At 39.5% G+C, this 18,676-nt stretch overlaps 1 protein-coding gene across 2 annotated transcripts; it reads left to right on the forward strand.

Annotated features, from left to right (window-relative positions):
• Positions 637-17,477, forward strand: LOC102173863 (solute carrier family 7 member 13-like). Of its 2 annotated transcripts, none has more exons than XM_005689271.3 (4): positions 637-1,434; positions 3,403-3,534; positions 12,669-13,030; positions 16,947-17,477. In XM_005689271.3, the coding sequence occupies exons 1-4, from the start codon at positions 750-752 to the stop codon at positions 17,235-17,237; spliced, it is 1,470 nt and encodes a 489-aa protein (XP_005689328.3). In that variant the 5' UTR covers positions 637-749; the 3' UTR covers positions 17,238-17,477. The 2 variants fall into 2 exon arrangements, with proteins under 2 accessions (XP_005689328.3, XP_013824816.2); XM_013969362.2 differs by having other exon boundaries at positions 12,915-13,030; positions 16,947-17,469.

Raw genomic sequence — 18,676 nt, forward strand, 5'->3', positions numbered from 1 at the left:
TCGATCCCTGGGTCGGGAAGATCCCCTGAAAGAGGAAATGGCCACCCACTCCAGTTCTCTTACCTGGAAAAACCCATGGATGGAGGAGCCTGGTGGGCAGCAGTCCAAAGGGTCATACACACCTGAGCACACATGCAAACTATGTTAGGTATAGTACTAGGAACTCTGTACTTCATCAGTAAATTACCTTATTTAATTCTATTAAAGAAAAAAATGAGATAAGGATTATCAGTCCCATAAAAAAAAAAAGTGATGTGGATTTTCTAGTAAGTGGCAGATGTGTGTGTGTGTGATTCAGACCAAGATCTGCTAAAAGGGGCAAACTTATGATTCAGACCTTGTATTTTTGTCATTCTTTGCAAACTTCCTTACAGTACAAAGTTTCAAAGAATTACTTGTTTAAGGATCAAAATGAATGTGGTTACATATCCATAGAGGAAACCTGACTGGGAAGTTTTCATCTCTTATTCCGAATTAGCTGTGTCTAACTTGTTTAATTGTGTTTAACTTTTAAAATGTTTAACAGTAAAACATTTTAACCCTAATTTTAAGATCTCATAAACTTTAGTTTAATTAACTTTACAAGTTAACTATTTTTTTTTACTATTATGCTAAGTGCTGTGAGGAAGTCTATTTGAGCAAGAGAAGAGGAGGGAACCAAAGCATTTAACTGTAAGAAGATCACAAGTGTCACAGAGTAAACAGTGAATTTATGTTAGCTTTGGACATTAAGTGTCAGACTTGAGAAAATGAAGGTGGGAGAAAGCACTCAGTTTCAGCGGGTAATAGGATATTTCCATGGGACAATTTTTTTATTCAGTATCATCATAGGTGCAGGAATATTTGTTGCTCCAAAGGGGGTGTTAAAATACTCTTCACTCAACGTGGGGGTGTCTCTAAGTATTTGGGCTGCTTGTGCCGTGGTGTCTATGCTGGCTGCCCTGAGCCACGCAGAGCTGGGGACCACCTTCCCTAGAAGTGGGGCACAGTATTATTTCCTGAAAAGGTCTCTTGGACCCTTTATTGCTTTCTTCTACCTCTGGACCAATCTATTCAGTACTCCCGCAGGAATCGCTGCACGCGGCTTGCTACTAGCGGGGTACATTATGCAGCCTTTCTATCCTGGGTGTTTTGTTCCTGAGATGCCAAAGAAATGTTTGGCATTGGCTATCTTGTGGTGCTTGGGAATTCTGAATGCTCGGGGAGTGAAGGAGGTGACGTGGTTTCAGACTGTCAGTACGGCTGTGAAAATGACGGTTCTCGGCTTCATCTCTGTAACTGGAATTGTGTTGTTGGTGAGAGGAAGAAGAGAGAACCTAGCCAGGTTTGAGAAAGCTTTCGATGCTGACGTTCCGGACGCGTCACAGATTGCTGAAGCCTTCTTACAAGGATTGTTTGCATATTCTGGTTGGGGAGTCCTTGTCCGAATAGCAGGTAAAGTTATTATTTTTAAATTATAAAGAGCTACACCAGGCTATAAACATGCAAGAGTTAATCAACTTAATTCTAAGAAACACATTATTTCTCTATATATAATGTGTGTCTCTCTTCTATCAGGTGGGTGGAAATGCACTAAACTCTCTACAAATGTGGGTTTCTAACTTTGGAAAGCAAACTATTTTCTAAGTGTTTACAAATTAAAACAAGTAAGTATAGAACTAATATAGCTTGAGGACTCAACAACAATTTTTTTTACTGAACAAATATTTTAATAGCACAAGCTCATCAGAGAAAAATTTAAATACAGAAAATATAAATTAAAATGAAGATTACCAATTATCTCGTATGTACACACATGCAGGGGTCACACTTGTACATATACTCATCATTTATTTTACTTAAGGCAGATAGTGAGAATTCATAAGTATTATCAAATATAAGTGCTTTTAAATGAATACACAACATTTTATTATATGCAATTTGACCATTTTTCAAGCATCTCCCATTGTTGGATACCAGAATTTTTTCTAGTTTTTCACTTTGAAATTTTATAGTTATTGTTCCAATCAGCATCCTTTTATATAAACCTTTGTGCATCTCTCATTGTTTCATTAGGAAAAAGGTCTTGAAAAATCTTAGTAAAATTACTATGTGAACCATACAAATATTTAGAAATGTCTTGAGAAATATTGCCAAATTGCAACCCAGAAAGGCTTTACAAATGTCTATTAGTGTGAATTAAAATGATGACACCTGAAGTCATCAAACCTTTTTCATTTTTCAGTCACTTAAAGTTGTGAAAATAGAATTTCATAACTCATTTTTTCTTCAGTGTCTAGTGAGAGGGCAGAGTTTTGCGAATGTTAATGATCAATTTCTTCCTTGTAAGACAGGGAAATGGCTTTCTTAGTTTGTTTTCATTAATCTGTCTGTAAAGTCTTGGTTGCGACCTGCAGGATCTTTTGTGGTGCATGGGCACTCTAGTTGGGCATGCGGGCTCAGTAGCTAAGGCATGTGGCCTTAGTTGCCCTGCAGCATGTGGGATCTTAGTTCCCTGGCAAGGATCAAACCCATGTCTCCTGCATTTCCGGGTGGATTCTTAACCATTGGACCACCAGTGAAGTCCCTGTTGTTTGGCTTTTTTTTTTTTTTTTTTTCATTTTGTTCATAAGATTTTAAAAATTTCAGTCTTAAAGACTAGAAGTTTAATACCAAAAGTATTAAACTATCTATCTTTTAACTTTTCATTATCTCCAAACTTGAAAAGTCTTTCTCCATCTCAAGGTTTAGATAAATATGTACCTGAGCTTTTTTTCTCTAAATCTTTATGTTCTTTAAATTTTTCTTTTTAATACATGTGAATTATTTTGAGGGAGTTGCATGCTGTAAGTTAAAAATTTTCCAAGTAGTTAAACATCTGTGTCAAATTGGTGCTGGCAATATACGGTCAAGTTTAATCTAGTCTAGGTCTAGCTAGTCTAGAAACTTAACGTTTAATCTAGTCTAGGTTTAGCTAGTCTAGAAACTTAACCCAAGGAGGGAAAAGAGCAGGAGCATCTACCCGACTGTCCTAGGCTGTCATTACCAGGTTAACAGATGAGCTATCCCAACCCTGCATTAACACAAACTTGTACTTCTATAGTGTTCGCCGTATGGTAAGGGAATATTTGCTCCAGTCCTCCTGGCCTAGAATCCAGGTTTTCTGAGTTGTTTTCTTATCCAAAAAGCTTATGTTGGGCACATCAAAGATACAAGAGTAAAACCCAGAATTCAGCAAAATTCCATTGCTGCTAAAGTTAATACTTTGTCTAAACTTGGTAAATAAGCATTCAACAAAGTGAACTCTTGCTGTGTGTAGTTGAGCCTATTTCTCTTAGTTTTTGTATGTTATAATGAAGCTACTTCCAAAGATGATCTGATTAGTCATTTTTTTCTGAGTGGCACTTTTTTTTTTTTTTGCAGGAGAGTTGAAAAGCCCTAGTGAGAATATCCCCAAATGTGTGGTCACTGCACTTACCCTCGTGGCCCTGATCTACTTACTGGTTAACGTTTCCTACCTAGCCGTCCTGACCCCAAAGGAAATCATGTCCTCAGGTATGGTTGCACAGAGCCAGAAGGAAGACACTCTGTTTCATTGTCCTGAATAAAGGGAGTTTCAAGTGTACAGTGGGTCTTTCTGCATACTTCAAGAGAATTAGGCTAATTTGGTTCATGTCTGGGTTATTTATTTATCTATTTATTTAAAGGTAGACGTTCAAAAGGTCAAGCAATTTCTTTAGAGCATATAGTAAAGGGTAAGGTCTAGCAGCCAAAAATACAGAAAACACCAAGAAACATAAAAGGAAAAAAAGGCAGAACCCAATGTTTAGAGTAGAATAGAAAATGTAAGAATACTTACAAAGTCTCTTGAGATATACTTCATAAGGAGCAAGTGGGTGCTCTGGGTCAGCATTTGCCTCCAGGAAATATAACTCATACACTTTGTCTTCAGACATATCCCCAAAATCTATACAGAGCTTGAGTACATGAATCCTTCCATATATATATATATATGAGAGAGAATTTCAGTTTATCATAAAAATTATTCAGATTTTTCATATTTTTAAAAATTACTACCTTATAGTGCAGAAACTAATTTTTTGCTCTAAAAATAGACAAATTGAAAGAAGCTCAATTCTCAATTGAACTTAATATATCTATATAAATATATTAATAAAATAAATATTTTTTAAACTTTACGCTTTCAGTTATCAGAAAAATAAAAGAAAATCAGTAATAGACTTTCATTGAAAAGAAAAATAAGGTTTATCCTACATCCAAGCTTGACACTCCCCAGTTATCTCAACTCTAAAATGACACTGCTCACAATATCACGCATGCAACCTAGGTGTCCACCCACAGATGAGCGGGTAAAGAAGACGCAGTAAATAGATAGACAGATAGATAAACACTGTGTGTGTGTGTGTGTGTGCTCAGTCAAGTCTGACTCTGTAAATCCATGGACTGTAGCCCCCCAGGTTCCTCTGTCCATGGAATTTTCTAGGCAAGGATACAGCCATTTTTCACACCAGGGGATCTTCTCAACCCAGGGATCTAACTCGTGTCTCCTGTGTCTCCTGCATTGGCAGGCAGGTTTTTCACCACTGTGCCACCTGAGAAGCCCCAGATAGACATTCACAGGCATAAAGCAGAATGAAATATTGCCATCTGCAGTAACATGAATGGACGTGAGATTATCATACTGAGTAAAGTTAGTCAGACACGTGTTAGAAAGACAAATATTATATGATATCACTTATTTGTGGAATCTATGAATTTATTTTACAAAACAGATAACAAACTCACAGGCATAGAAAACAAAATTATGGTTACCAAAGGGGAAAGGGGGAAGGAATAAATTAGGAATATGGTGTTAACAAATACTCACCACTACACATAAAATAGATAAACAACAAGGATTTACTATAGCTTAGGGAACAATATTCAATATCTTATAAAAACCTATAATGGAAAATAATCTGGAAAATATATATATATAATTGAATCACTTTGCTGTACATCAAAAAAGTAACACAATATTCTGAGTCAACTAATACTGCAATTTTTAAAAAATGTAAAAAGTAAAATGAGATGAGTGTATATTATTTATTCATTTCATGTATTTATCATCATTTCAGTAATAATGAATGTGAAAATGTATGCGAAGGTACTCTAACAAAAACTGAAAGAATTCATTGCTAGCAGACTTACTGAAGGAAATTCTTCATATTGAAAGAAAGTAACTTGGATCAAAGGGAAGGAAGAAAAAGAACCAGAAATATTAAATATATGGATAAATATAAAAGACTCCATAGGTGTATACACACACTTTTTGAATTCTTTAAAAATACCTTAGATTATTTTATGTAATAACTCTGAAATTTAAGTGTAGAGTTTATTAAATATACAAATATAACATATATGAAACAATAACACAAAGAGAAGGAAATGAGCTGTAGTAGCAAAATTGTCATATTTTACTGAAAGTAATTGGAAATTGATTTGGATTAATTTAAAGGTGGATACTATAATCACCAGGCCAACTACTAAGAAAATAACTGAACAAATCAAGAGAGGAATTAAATGGCACATTAAGAATACCTCTTTAGGGAATTCCCTAAGAGTCCAGTGGTTAGGCACTTTCACTGCCAGGACCCCGGTTAATCCCGCAAGCCATATGGTATAGAAAAAAAAAATCTATTTAACAATAAATAGATAAAATAAACAAGAAATAAATGATAAAAGATAGCAATAAATAAAATAAAATTAAAATAAACAATAAATAGAAGAACAAAAGAACAAAAATACATAAGACATAAAAAAACAAATAGCAAAGTGACATAGGTAAATACGACGATATCAATGATATTAAACGAGAACATACAAACACAACCGTAAAAGGCAGAGATTGTCATACTGGATAGAATTATCAATCCAACTATATGCTGTCTATATGAGACACACTTTAGATTCAAAACGCAATCAGGTATAAAGTAAAAGAATGGAAAAGTTTATCATGCAAACATTAACTGTAAGAAAACTAGAATAGTTATATTATTAAGGCAAAATAACTTAAAGACTAAAAGATTACTAGAGACAAAGAGAGGTATTTTGTAATGATATTAATAAAAGGATCAATGCATGAAGAAGATATAACAATTATAAATGCATACACCTCTAAAAAACACAGCCCCAGAATACATGAAGCCATACTAATGTAACTGAAAGGACAAATAGACAATTCAGCAACTATAGTTGCAGATGTCAGTACATCACTCAATAACTAGACAGAAAATCAATAAGGATATAGAAGATCTGCATACCACTATCAATCAAACTGATCTAATTGACATTTATAGAATGCTCCCCCAAACAGAAGCAGAATATATATTCATTTCAAGCACTTATGGGACATTCCCTAGGACAGACATAATGTCAGGATATAAAACAAGTCTCAAAAAATTTAATATTTCTATCATACAAAGCACTTCCCTCAACAGCAATAGATGCATAATACCAACCAGCAACAGCAAGTACCTTGAAAAATCTCACATATTTGAAAATTAAACAGCACACTTCTAAACAACCCATGGGTCAAGGAAGAAATCACAAGACTCTCAACAACTATGAAAAGTCTGAGATTTAACCTCCTCATAAGGTAGTTGGGCACAGTTCCATGCATGCTGGCAATGGAGACAAAGACAATTTATTTTTCATATAAAGCAGTAGCTAGAATGTCATTTATGCTGTTCCTCAAACACCGATTCCCAAAAGACAAAGCAAGGAAGGCCAAGTGATATCTCCACATAACAGTAGAAGATCCTCGAGCTTAGGGAATCCAAATCTTTTATAAGTCTTCCTTCAGAAGACAGGTCCCAGGAGTGGCTCTAAAAGACAAAAGGTCATTATTGTCCTTCCAGCCCCATATTTTTTCAGTCTAAATATTCCCTTCAAGAAAGCCACAATTACCACTGTAAGAGGTAATCAGTCAGGTGGTCATTATCATCTTTATAATCTATGACCACATCAGTCCAAAAAGAGAATCCAGGTGTGTGAACCAAAATAGATTTTGAATCCTCTTGGCTTCTTTATGGTCGTGCTGCTGCCCAGAGGCTATACCAACCAGGTAGGTTGGGGTTGCTGTGTGAGGAAAAGAAGAAGCATAAAATCCAGCAATAATCAGGAAAGCCTCCTGAGTTTTCAAAATAGGAATATATAGCTAACTATGCTATTCTCCCTGACCATCACTCAGGAAGCAGCCAAGAGTAGGTGATCACTCTCTGAGAGTGAAAGTGTTAGTCACTCGGTCATGTCCGACTCTTTGCAGCCCCACAAACTGTAGCCCACCAGGCTCCTCTGTCCTCGGGATTCACCAGGCAAGAATACTAGAGTGGGTTGCCATGTCCTTCTCCATGCTGCTGCTGCTGCTGCTGCTGCTAAGTCACGTCAGTCGTGTCCGACTCTGTGTGACCCCTTAGACGGCAGCCCACCAGGCTCCCCTGTCCCTGGGATTCTCCAGGCAAGAACACTGGAGTGGGTTGCCATTTCCTTCTCCAATGCATGAAAGTGAAAAGTGAAAGTGAAATCGCTCATTCATGTCCGACTCCTAGCGACCCCATGGACTGCAGCCCACCAGGCTTCTCCATCCATGGGATTTTCCAGGCGAGAGTACTGGAGTGGGGTGCCATCGCCTTCTCCATGGGATCTTCCCAACTCAGAGTCCTTGCATTGCAGGTAGATTCTTTACTGTCTGAGCCACCAGGGAAAATCACTCTCTAGGGCTTATTCAGTGACCAAACTACCTGACCAAGGTGTGTGCACCAGAAGAATGTGAGAGAGGTAGAGTCAGAAATATTTCTGGGTTGATTTTTGAGGAAGCCATCCCAACATTAAACAACAGCAGATGCATTCAAATGGTGTATATGATGAATACCTTTGCCTTCAGCACATTGATGTGCTTTTGTGATGTACAGTTGTCACATTGTGAATGGCCAAACACGTAACACAGATTAGTTTCAAGGGCCACCGTGGCGTGGCTACAGAGGGCTGATCAAATTGGAACAGCAATGCTGCAACCTGGAAAAGTACCAACAACTATTAGCTGTCGTCCCAAGAGAGGGTCAAAAGTACAAAGTAGACACTTTGCCAGAAGAGAGCAGGGACAATATTTTGTGCAAACGGCCTCCTTCACTGTGAACAAATGGTCAAATCTTGGCAGAAGTCACAGCTAACATTTGGTGTCAGCCTCTGTAGCAAAAATATGGAGTCCTTTTTTCTTATTCTACAGTCTTTTCTATTCTATAGTCCTTATTCCAGATCATATACTGGAGTCCTTTTCCAGTATATGAGTCAGTGTGTTGCCATGTCTAGAAAGATGATGGAGTCAGACATTGTCGCGACAATCTGAAGAGCTCAGTATCAATCAACAGTTTTATTCCAATTATTCTCATCAGAGAATGGGCTCCGTGGACAGAACTTAAGGCTGTTCTCATAGCTCTGGCCAATTCCCCTCTTGATGAACCATGCTTGCATTTCTAATGACATGAACTATTGTCGACGGCCTGGGTGTTTGGTCTGTCACTTGCAAAGCCACAGACTGGCAGACTAAAGACACTCCTCTCCAGGGCCATAAACTATAGAAAGAAATCAAGGCTGCTGACTGAGTAATCTGATTTTTATCTCCAGTTCCTGAGTAGAATATCCTGTCTATTTTCCATTCTGCATAGCTGGTGCTGAGGCTTGCAGCTGTAGCAGCCTGGCGGGCACCACAGGGCTTCAGCTTAGCTAAACCACCAGCGGACCATGACCGTATATTTATAGGGACTCTTGTGAACATAGGGCCCTGCTGAACCAGCAACCCTGCTTCAGTCAGCAAACTGGGATGTAATTTGCACTTTTTCATGCAAAACCAAGAAGCCACTGGGCCAGGCTAGTTGTGTTCTTGAATACACCATTTCCACCTGATAAGAGAGATTTTGGGGTCTCTTCATACCTTTTCAATAATTGGATTCAATTTGATTCATCCTAAAATGAGATTATCAGGCTGGAAAGTCATAAGGCCTCCATGAGTCAGGTGTTCAGTTTTACGATACTCCAGTGCTACTTGCTGAGCTAGTATTATTTTTTCAAAAGGAATTTACCTGATAGTTGTTATCAAGGAGGAAACAAGTAAAAAACCTCAAGGGGAACCTCCAGCTATAAGGTGCCTCTCTTTGCTGGGAAACACAATAGAAAAGGGGCTTCCCTGGTGGCTCAGACAGTAATGAATCTGCCTGCAATGAAGAAGACCATCCTCAGTCAGCAGAGACTTCTAAGTCAAAGCAGTAATTATGGTTGCGGATCCCTACTGGTAGAAAGTGTGCTCGCTGGACAGCTTTCAGTACAGTCTGTTGATCTGATCCTCTAGTTAAAGGACATTGATCTGTGACTTAGCTGAAATGGAAGACTAAGTAGAATCCCCAGTGAGACACATGCTAACTATAACACACAAAGAATTCATAAGGTGCTGAGGCTTCTTTTAGTAGTAGGGGACCAGAGACAATTTTTTTGACTACCAGAGGGAGTAAGTGTTGCAAATTTAGCCACATGTTTCCAAGAAAACTTACTTGGCAAGCAGTACCCTAAATTTTATTGGGGTTGATCAGCCTGTTGGTAAATGTGTAATAATGCCAATTCAGATCTTTCTAGACTGAGGCTTTTAACTAGTCAACCAACTGATCATGAACAATATAGTTTAACTTTTGGATTATCGGATGGCAGAGGCACTCTTGAAAAATCCTGAAGACCAGCTGGGGGCAAAGAGCGGGGGAGTTTAGGAATCCTAGTGGGGTACTGTGAAAGCCTACTGAAGGCCTTGCCACATGAATGTGAATTAGTCTTGGTCTTCAGGGGCAAGTGAATAGAAAAGAGGTGCTGGCAATGTTTGAGACAGGACATCAACTGGCATCAATGTGTACAGTGTCTCCATTACAGTCCCAGTGTCTGGAACAACCACAGCTGGGGCTAGAGGACACGTGATCACTTAGTAACAATCCCCTGTAAACCTGCAGCTCCCAGTAGCTTTTGTCACTGGCCACATCATCGTTAGATTGAGATATTGCATCCTTTACCACCACCATCGCTGCCTTGAAGTTTTCCATCAGGTCTGTGCTCTTTCTCCCACTGAGATTCAACATTATTTTTTGAACCGCACAAGGAGGGAGAAAGGAAAGGGGTTTCGAAGGAACTCACATGTCCCATTATTCTCTCTACACACACCTCTACCTAAAATATCAATACCAACAAATAGCCAACAGGGGAGGTGGTGAAACTGTAACACTCTGAGTGGACCCAAAGGGCTTTATTCACAAAGGAGCTTCTGTGGGTAGAGGCCTTCCCATCTGCATTGTGAGTTCAACCTAGATCCCCTTAGCTGAATCGACCTTTCACTCCACAGTCCTGGGCTCGTTGATGACTTGGGAACCCATATCTGAGACTGTCATAAAGTTTCCCAGCCTACTTGGATGGGAATAGCCTTCGGAGTAGGGAGACCTCAGTCAACCCGCAGTCATCATTCTCCTCAACCAGGGGCTGGGGAGAAGGGGAGAGGCCATGGAAAAGAAAGTGGCTGTGTGCCACGGAGTACTTTTTGTCTCTCTTGAGTTAATAGACCTGCCTCCAGAACACATAAAATATATGAATCAGTTCAGTCGCTCAGTCGTGTCCGACTCTTCAACCCCATGAACTGCAGCACGCCAGGCCTCCCTGTCCATCACCAACTCCCGGAGTTCACTCAGACTCATGTCCATCGAGTCGGTGATGCCATCCAGCCATCTCATCCTCTGTCATCCCCTTCTCCTCCTGCCCCCAATCTCTCCCAGCATCAGAGTCTTTTCCAATGAGTCAACTCTTCGCATGAGGTGGCCAAAGTACTGGAGTTTCAGCTTTAGCATCATTCCTTCCAAAGAACACCCAGGACTGATCTCTTTTAGGATGGACTGGTTGGATCTCCTTGCAGTCCAAGGGACTCTCAAGAGTCTTCTCCAACACCACAGTTCAAAAGCATTAATTCTTTGGTGCTCAGCTTTCTTCATAGTCCAACTCTCACATCCATACATGACTACTGGAAAAACCATAGCCTTGACTAGATGGACCTTTGTTGGCAATGTAATGTCTCTGCTTTTGAATATGCTATCTAGATTGGTTATAACTTTCCTTCCAAGGAGTAAGTGTCTTTTAATTTCATGGCTGCAATTACCATCTGCAGTGATTTTGGAAAACTCAGCAGTGGCCATGGGACTGGAAAAGGTCAGTTTTCATTCCAATCCCAAAGAATGGCAATGCAAAAGAATGCTCAAGCTACTGCACAACTGCACTCATCTCACATGCTAGTAAAGTAATGCTCAAAATTCTCCAAGCCAGGCTTCAGCAATACATGAACCGTGAACTTCCTGATGTTCAAGCTGGTTTTAGAAAAGACAGAGGAACCAGAGATCAAATTGCCAACATCTGCTGGATCATGGAAAAAGCAAGAGAGTTCCAGAAAAACATCTATTTCTGCTTTATTGACTATGCCAAAGCCTTTGACTGTGTGGCTCACAATAAACTGTGGAAAATTCTGAAAGAGATGGGAATATCAGACCACTTGACCTGCCTCTTGAGAAATCTGTATGCAGGTCAAGAAGCAACAGTTAGAACTGGACATGGAACAACAGACTGGTTCCAAATAGGAAAAGGAGTACGTCAAGCCTGTATATTGTCACCCTGCTTATTTAACTTATATGCAGAGTACATCATGAGAAATGCTGGGCTGGAAGAAGCACAAGCTGGAATCAAGATTGCTGGGAGAAATATCAATAACCTCAGATATGCAGATGACATCACCCTTATGGCAGAAAGTAAAGAGGAACTAAAAAGCCTCTTGATGAAAGTGAAAGAGGAGAGTGAAAAAGTTGGCTTAAAGCTCCAATTCAGGAAACGAAGATCATGGCATCTGGTCCCATCACTTCATTGCAAATAGATGAGAAAACAGTGGAAACAGTGTCAGACTCTAAAATATCTGAATAGATCTATGTTTTTTAAAAAATGAGTTAAAAATCTAAAATCTTTCCACAGGTCAAATCCCAGGCCCTAGTAGCTTCACTGATGAATTGCACCAAACATTCAAGAAAGAAATAATACCACTCCTAAACAAACTCTTCCAGAAAATGGAAGATGGAACACATCCAAACTTATTTTATGGAACCAGTATTTCTATGACACCAAAGCCAGAAAAATTCTTTACACAAAGAAAGAAATCACATACACATGTTGCATACAGCATGCATTGCTCCGTGAACTACAGTGTAACACAGTCCTTAAAACCACTGGTAAACTGAGTCCAGCAACACATAGAAAGGAGCATACACCACGAGCAAGTGAGGGTTATCATTGGTGTTTAGCATCCCAAAAGCAATTAATACTTTACTGTGTCAATATGATAACAGACAAAAATCACATTATAATATTAAGAGAGCCATAAAATGCATTTGACAAAATCCAAGATTCATTCGTGATTTTTAGAAAACATTGGCAGTTTCAACCTACTACTTACACCAGTCCTTGGTCTTTGCTACAATGATAATTTAATACTTTCTGAGCTAATTAAAAATACTATGCAATATACATCCTACATCAGCTGCGTAATTAGTGGCTTCTCTACTCTTTTACAGACGCTGTTGCTGTGACTTGGATGGATAGAGTAATCCCTTCCTTGCAATGGGCCGTTTCCCTTGGTGTTTCTTCTTCAATAGTTAGCTCCCTCAACTGTACCATATTTTCAACATCAAGGTTATGGTATATGGCAAGCCAGGAGGGTCAGCTACCTTCGATCCTCTCAACTTTGAATATTCACTCTTGTCCAGTTGCAGCTGTGATTCAGATGCTCATCTTTGCCTCCATCTTAATTATTCCCTCAGACTTAATCCTTCTAATAAGTTATGTGGGATTCACAGACTGGATTCAGCTTGGGCTAATGATGGTGGGCTTGCTTAAACTGAGATTCCAGGAGCCCAACCTATCCAGACCTTACAAGGTAAGTCAAACCAAGAAAAAAAAAAAATCCTATATTTTTTTAAAAGAGCATTTTGTACTTTTAATACTTTTTTCTTATACCTATGTAAAAAATCTTTTAACCCACTGTGACCCCACTTTAGGAACATTTGAGAATAAATTTTATATTTAGGATATTCTATTATATCACAACTAGTGAAATCTGAGTCAAGAGGGACCATGTGTGGGATGCATAAGGTCTGTACCCAGTCTGAGTGTATGAGACTGACCTGTGTCCAGGGCCAATGATTATCTGAGTGTCCTCTTAATGGTACTACCTTAGATTACCTTGTAGGCTTGCCTAGGGCTTTTCAGGCTTATCAATTTAAATGTCTATCAGTGTATAAGTCTCCAGCTTTAATGGCCAATACAGAAGAGCGGCACTCTAGGTATTTGTGATGTAGTCTAGTTGCAAACTCATTCATCTCAGAGACAGAGTATCTATGAAAGATTGACTGCGGGATAAGTACTCTGTTGATTCCTCAAACCACCAAAACCTCTGTCTACCTTAACTGCATTTGAAATGTTTCATATAAGCTTACAGAATTTTTTTTCTTCTTCTAATTGTCTACTATAACCCATCCATCTATATTGTGGATGTACCCAATATTCTGTTTAACCAGACAACCTCCAGCAACTCATTCCTATACTTGCTGCAAAAAGATTAAATGGTTTATTTTTACATTATGCTACTGTGTTAGACCCACCAAAGAAAATTATTTCTAATATTTATATCAAAAATACTTGTGTTTCTAGAAGATTAGTTAGTTTTCTTTACAGATCTTGATACCAAAAATCAGGCTGTACACATTGGTATCAAACAGAGTCCTGTAGACAGAGTTTGGATAAAGTAGAAAAGAACAGCTATATTGCTTTGCCAGGCAACGGGGGCCACAGTGGGCTAATGCCCTCAAGACGGTGCCCCAACCTGATGTCAGGAGAGCCGTGAGGAGTCTTATAGTGGAGGGACAGGGTTGCTGATAAGGGTCAGGGGGGCTGCAGGGCCTGCCTTCCTTCAATCCAAACATCCTCTGACATCTGGGGGTTTCGTGATGACTTTCTAAGACCCTCTCTCTGGAATGAAGAATGCTTTATCAAGCAGTTAAAAGTCTTCCATCTGGTGGTGGTTTTAGTTCTGCAGAAGAGCTCAAAGATATTACCACGCATATCCCTTGAGGGGAAGCCGCCTCGCCCCGGCGCTGCACTCCTGCCTTCCGACTGCTTCTCCCTTTCCTCTGCATCCCCGCTCCTCTCTGACTATCGACTGTTTGAACTGTGCTTTGGAACTCAGGGAAGGCCATGGAGGCTGAATGAAGCCTGTTTCCTACAAATAGGAAATGGGGGACACAGAAAGGCCTTTGCACCCAGGAGTCCCTCAGGGCCCTGAGCAGCTTCGGTGCTTAGACTGTAAGATCATGCTTCCCTTTTCATGTAGGCTGCCAGAAGCTAAGTTAGTGGTTAGTCACTTAGTTAAAAGGCTTATGGCATGCATGTCTTGCTATATTACCTTTTATTGTTAGGCCTATAAGTCATTTTTAATGGGGGTAGGTTTCAAATGATCGGTTTTTTATCAGTGCATCATATTCTAAATAAATCAAGAGTCCTCTTTTATTACGGACCTTGTATAAGGTAAAAGGATGTACCAGAATACCCACAGAGATACCTCAGCAGTGCGCAAAGGTGCAGGGTCGACTAGAAGGTGAAAAAGGAAACCAACAGAGTTTAATAGCCAAGATTTTTAAAGTCTGCTGTGAAAAAAGAATACCTTTCGAGTTTCTTCTATAAACTCAGTTTCCTAGGCATCACCCCTGAGGATTCTAATGTTTAGGGTGAGGACCAGAAATCCGCCTTTCAAAATTGTAAAAAAAGGAAAGATAATGATAATCTTGCATCTGAGTCACTTAATGATCCAATAAACACTGAAGCAACTACTAAAGAACTACTATGTAGAAAACACTAGTCTAAACACTTTAAAGATAGATGGATAAATTGCCCATTAATAATGCATCAATAACTTCTTAGTCTAACAGGAGAGAGAAGAGTTACACAAAATACAGGTATAGGCAAGGATCAACAGCATTTAAGTAAGCATTTTACTGTTTGCAATTGCTACTCTTTGATTATATATAAATGTGCATGTTTGTGTATTCTTTAATTATCCAAATTAAGATACACAAATTTGAAAGATATACATTGTTAAGATCCGTATTAAGGGAAAAGTGAAGATTAGAGAAAATGAATCCAACCCTGGGGTCCTTTTACGATAAAAACGTTCCCCAAAGGAATTATATACAGGTTCAGTTCAGTTCAGTGGCTCATTCTTGCCCAACTCTTTGCGACCCCATGGACTGCAGCACGCCAGGCCTCCCTGTCCATCACCAGCTCCTGGAGTTCACTCAAACTCATGTCATGAGTTACTCAAACTCATTGAGTTGGTGATGCATTCCAACCGTCTTATCCTCTGTCATCCCCTTCTCCTTCTCCTCCTTCTCCTGATCTTTCCCAGCATCAGGGTCTTTTCCAGTGAGTCAGTCCTTCACATCAAGTGGCCAAAGTATTGGAGTTTCAGCTTTAGCATCATTCCTTCCAATGAACACCCAGGACCGATCTCCTTTAGGATGGACTGGTTGGATCTCCTTGTAGTCCAAGGGACTCTCAAGAGTCTTCTCCAACACCACAGTTCAAAAGCATCAGTTCTTCGGTACTCAGCTTTCTTTATAGTCCAACTCTCACATCCTTACGTGAGTACTAGAAAAACCATAGCTTTGACTAGATGGACCTTTGTTGGCAAAGTGATGTCTCTACGTTTTAATATGCTGTCTAGGTTGATCATAACTTTCCTTCCAGGGAGCAAGCGTCTTTTAATTTCATGGCTGCAGTCACCATCTGCAGTGATTTTGGAGCCCCCAAAAATAAAGTCTGTCATAGTAGGTTATATATAGGTTGTGTATTGCATCATTATGAATAATATTAGATCGAGGTACAAAAATACTAATTTTGATATTGCTTGAAAATAAAAAGTTAGAAAAAATTTATAACGAAAAAATGCTTTATGGTAATAGTATGGGATGTTTCCGAGGGTCATTATTCGAGAGATCTGAATGAGGCTTCCCTCGTGGTCCAGTAGTTAAGAATCTGTCCGCCAGTGCAGAGGACACAGGTTCGATACCTGGTCCAGGAAGATTCCATATGCCACAAGGCAACTAAGCCCATGAGCCGCGCCACTCAGCCTGTGTGCCAGAGCCACAAGCTGTGCCACTCAGCCTGTGTGCTGGAGCCCATGAGCTGTGCCACTCAGCCTGTGTGCCAGAGCCACAAGCTGCACCACTCAGCCTCTGTGCCGGAGCCAATGAGCTGTGCCACTCAGCCTGTGTGCCAGAGCCATAAGCCACGCCACTCAGCCTGCGTGCCAAGACTGCCAGAAACCAGTGTCCTCGAGCCAGTGGCCTGCAAGCAGAGAAGTCTCCACAGTAAGAAGCCCACACACTGTAGCTGGAGAGTAGCCCCTATTCGCCAGAACTAGAAAAATCTTGCATGCAGCGATGAAGACCCACACAGTCACAATAGATAAAGAGAGCTAAATGGACAAGTGGCATGGACTTATGAAAAAAAATCAAAGGAAGAGCAAAATGTTGAAATCATTAGGGAAAAGCTTTCACACTCTGAGGAGATTCCCTGCAGATTGTTTTCTCTTATATAAAACTAAGGAAGACCTGGTAGGTAAATACGTTTTTTATCAATGAAACCAACTTCCTCCATATTAAACAAATGTTTGTATATAAAATATTTTACATTATTATTTGTAATAACTTCCAGTTCAGTTCAGTTGCTCAGTTGTGTCCGACTCTTTGCAACCCCATTCCAAGTCCACTCTAATACAAATTTATGTTTGTTCTCAGGTACGTTTGCCATTTGTATTTGGAACCATGGCCATATCTTTGTTCTTGGTTTTGACACCCATCATCAAGTCTCCTCAGATATACCATATCTACGTTATTCTTTTTATCCTCAGTGGACTTCTGTTTTATTTGCCTTTTGTGCATTTTGATTTGGGTTCTACATATTTCAACAAGATAACTTGCTTTTTACAGTTACTACTTAATGTTTCACCTGCTGATGACATTGATGAATATATTTCAACAGGAGGAAAAGTACAGAAAAATCCACCTGCAACTGCAACCAAAAAATAATTTAAAAATTATGCATATTTGGCAAATGATTGACTTATTGAAAGCATCTTTCTCTTTCAACTAGAATATTCCTAATACACATACAGATTCCTTATGTATATTTGTATACAGGCCACATATGTAACACACAACCAGCACAAAATACTTGATGTCCAGAACTTTAACACTTTATCTCTTGTTGTTTGTAACCGAAACCTTACTTTTTTCTCCAATAAAGCATGCTGATTCCCAATTTTCAAAGACTGTAGCAGATGTCCCTCTTTGTGCATTAATGTTTCTGAGTTTATTATTAATATGTCAGAGTCCACACACTTTTTTAATTGTCTACTTACTTTTTCCCTAAAGACAGTGAGCTCCCCAATGGTAAGGATTATTCCTTAGCCATTTAAAAATTTTTAAATTATATTTCATTTATTTAAATTTGTATGCACTCTCCCTAAGACAGTGTGTGCATAAAAATAGACAACCTATAATCTGAATGCACAGGCAAGTGAGTGAGTAAATGAGTGGGCTGCCAGTACACAGCCCTGTAGAGGGCATCTCCCTTGATGACCTGTCTCAGTCTGGGTGCTCAGCAGCACCTCAGAAGTGTTCCATTAATGATTATAGCTCTACATTTCAGCGTGACTGAGGCTGGAACGCTATATAGAGATGGTACCAAAGAAGAGTTTAACTAGTTCTTACAAAATATTTATTCTTTTGCACCTCCTAACTGACTTTCCTAAAACTGCTTTTGTCAGTATGGCCCTACCAGTGTCAACATAAATGTGTCCATTTGTGTTTATCACAATGGTCACTGGGGACCTGACATCACTATTCCAAACATCACTGCAAACCATTTTTAGTGATAGTATTGAAAGGATTAATACAAATGAAAATCAAATCCTAGAGAGGGCAAATAGGTATCAGAGAACCTAGGCTGAGGGGAAAAATAAAACAAAAAACTATGGATAATTGAGAACAAAGCTAGGTATAGCATGTATACTCACTTACTACAGGAGTGTGTGAGGGTGAACACTTACTAAGACAGAGCCCCTCTCTGCCATTCAAATTTTGTCTCAGTGCGGTTTTTGACAAAATGTGTCTGGCAAAGAAACTCACAAATAGTAGGTATCTGACCAGTGTGTAGTCTATCATCTGTTTGAAAGTTGATTCAGATGTTCTAGAATATAGGCCTTTGAGTTTAAAATTTGACATTTTCTAATAATAACTAGGGAGTCTGGTTTGTAGGATGCAAGTCAAAGGAAAACCTCACAAATGACAGCTTCTGCAGACGCAACTTACAGGTACAAGGGTGGTAGACTGCAGGCGGTCACACGGACTCCAGGAGAGCCAGCAAGGCATGTCTGGCTGTGAGGAGGACAAGAGGGCTGGAAGCGCCGGGGGCTCCGTTCTAGGAGACGCCTGATGGCCTGCCACCTCGCATTTCCGCGGCAAGG

The sequence above is a fragment of the Capra hircus genome, chromosome 14 (genome assembly GCF_001704415.2).
Source record: "Capra hircus breed San Clemente chromosome 14, ASM170441v1, whole genome shotgun sequence".
Lineage (NCBI taxonomy): Eukaryota > Metazoa > Chordata > Mammalia > Artiodactyla > Bovidae > Capra > Capra hircus.

Coding starts and splice junctions, on each gene's coding strand:
- LOC102173863 (XM_005689271.3), top strand. CDS start 750: ATGAAGGTGGGAGAAAGCACTCAGTTTCAGCGGGTAATAGGATATTTC. Junction 3,535..12,668: donor AAAGGAAATCATGTCCTCAG/GTATGGTTGCAC, acceptor ACTCTTTTACAG/ACGCTGTTGCTGTGACTTGG. Junction 13,031..16,946: donor ACCTATCCAGACCTTACAAG/GTAAGTCAAACC, acceptor GTTTGTTCTCAG/GTACGTTTGCCATTTGTATT.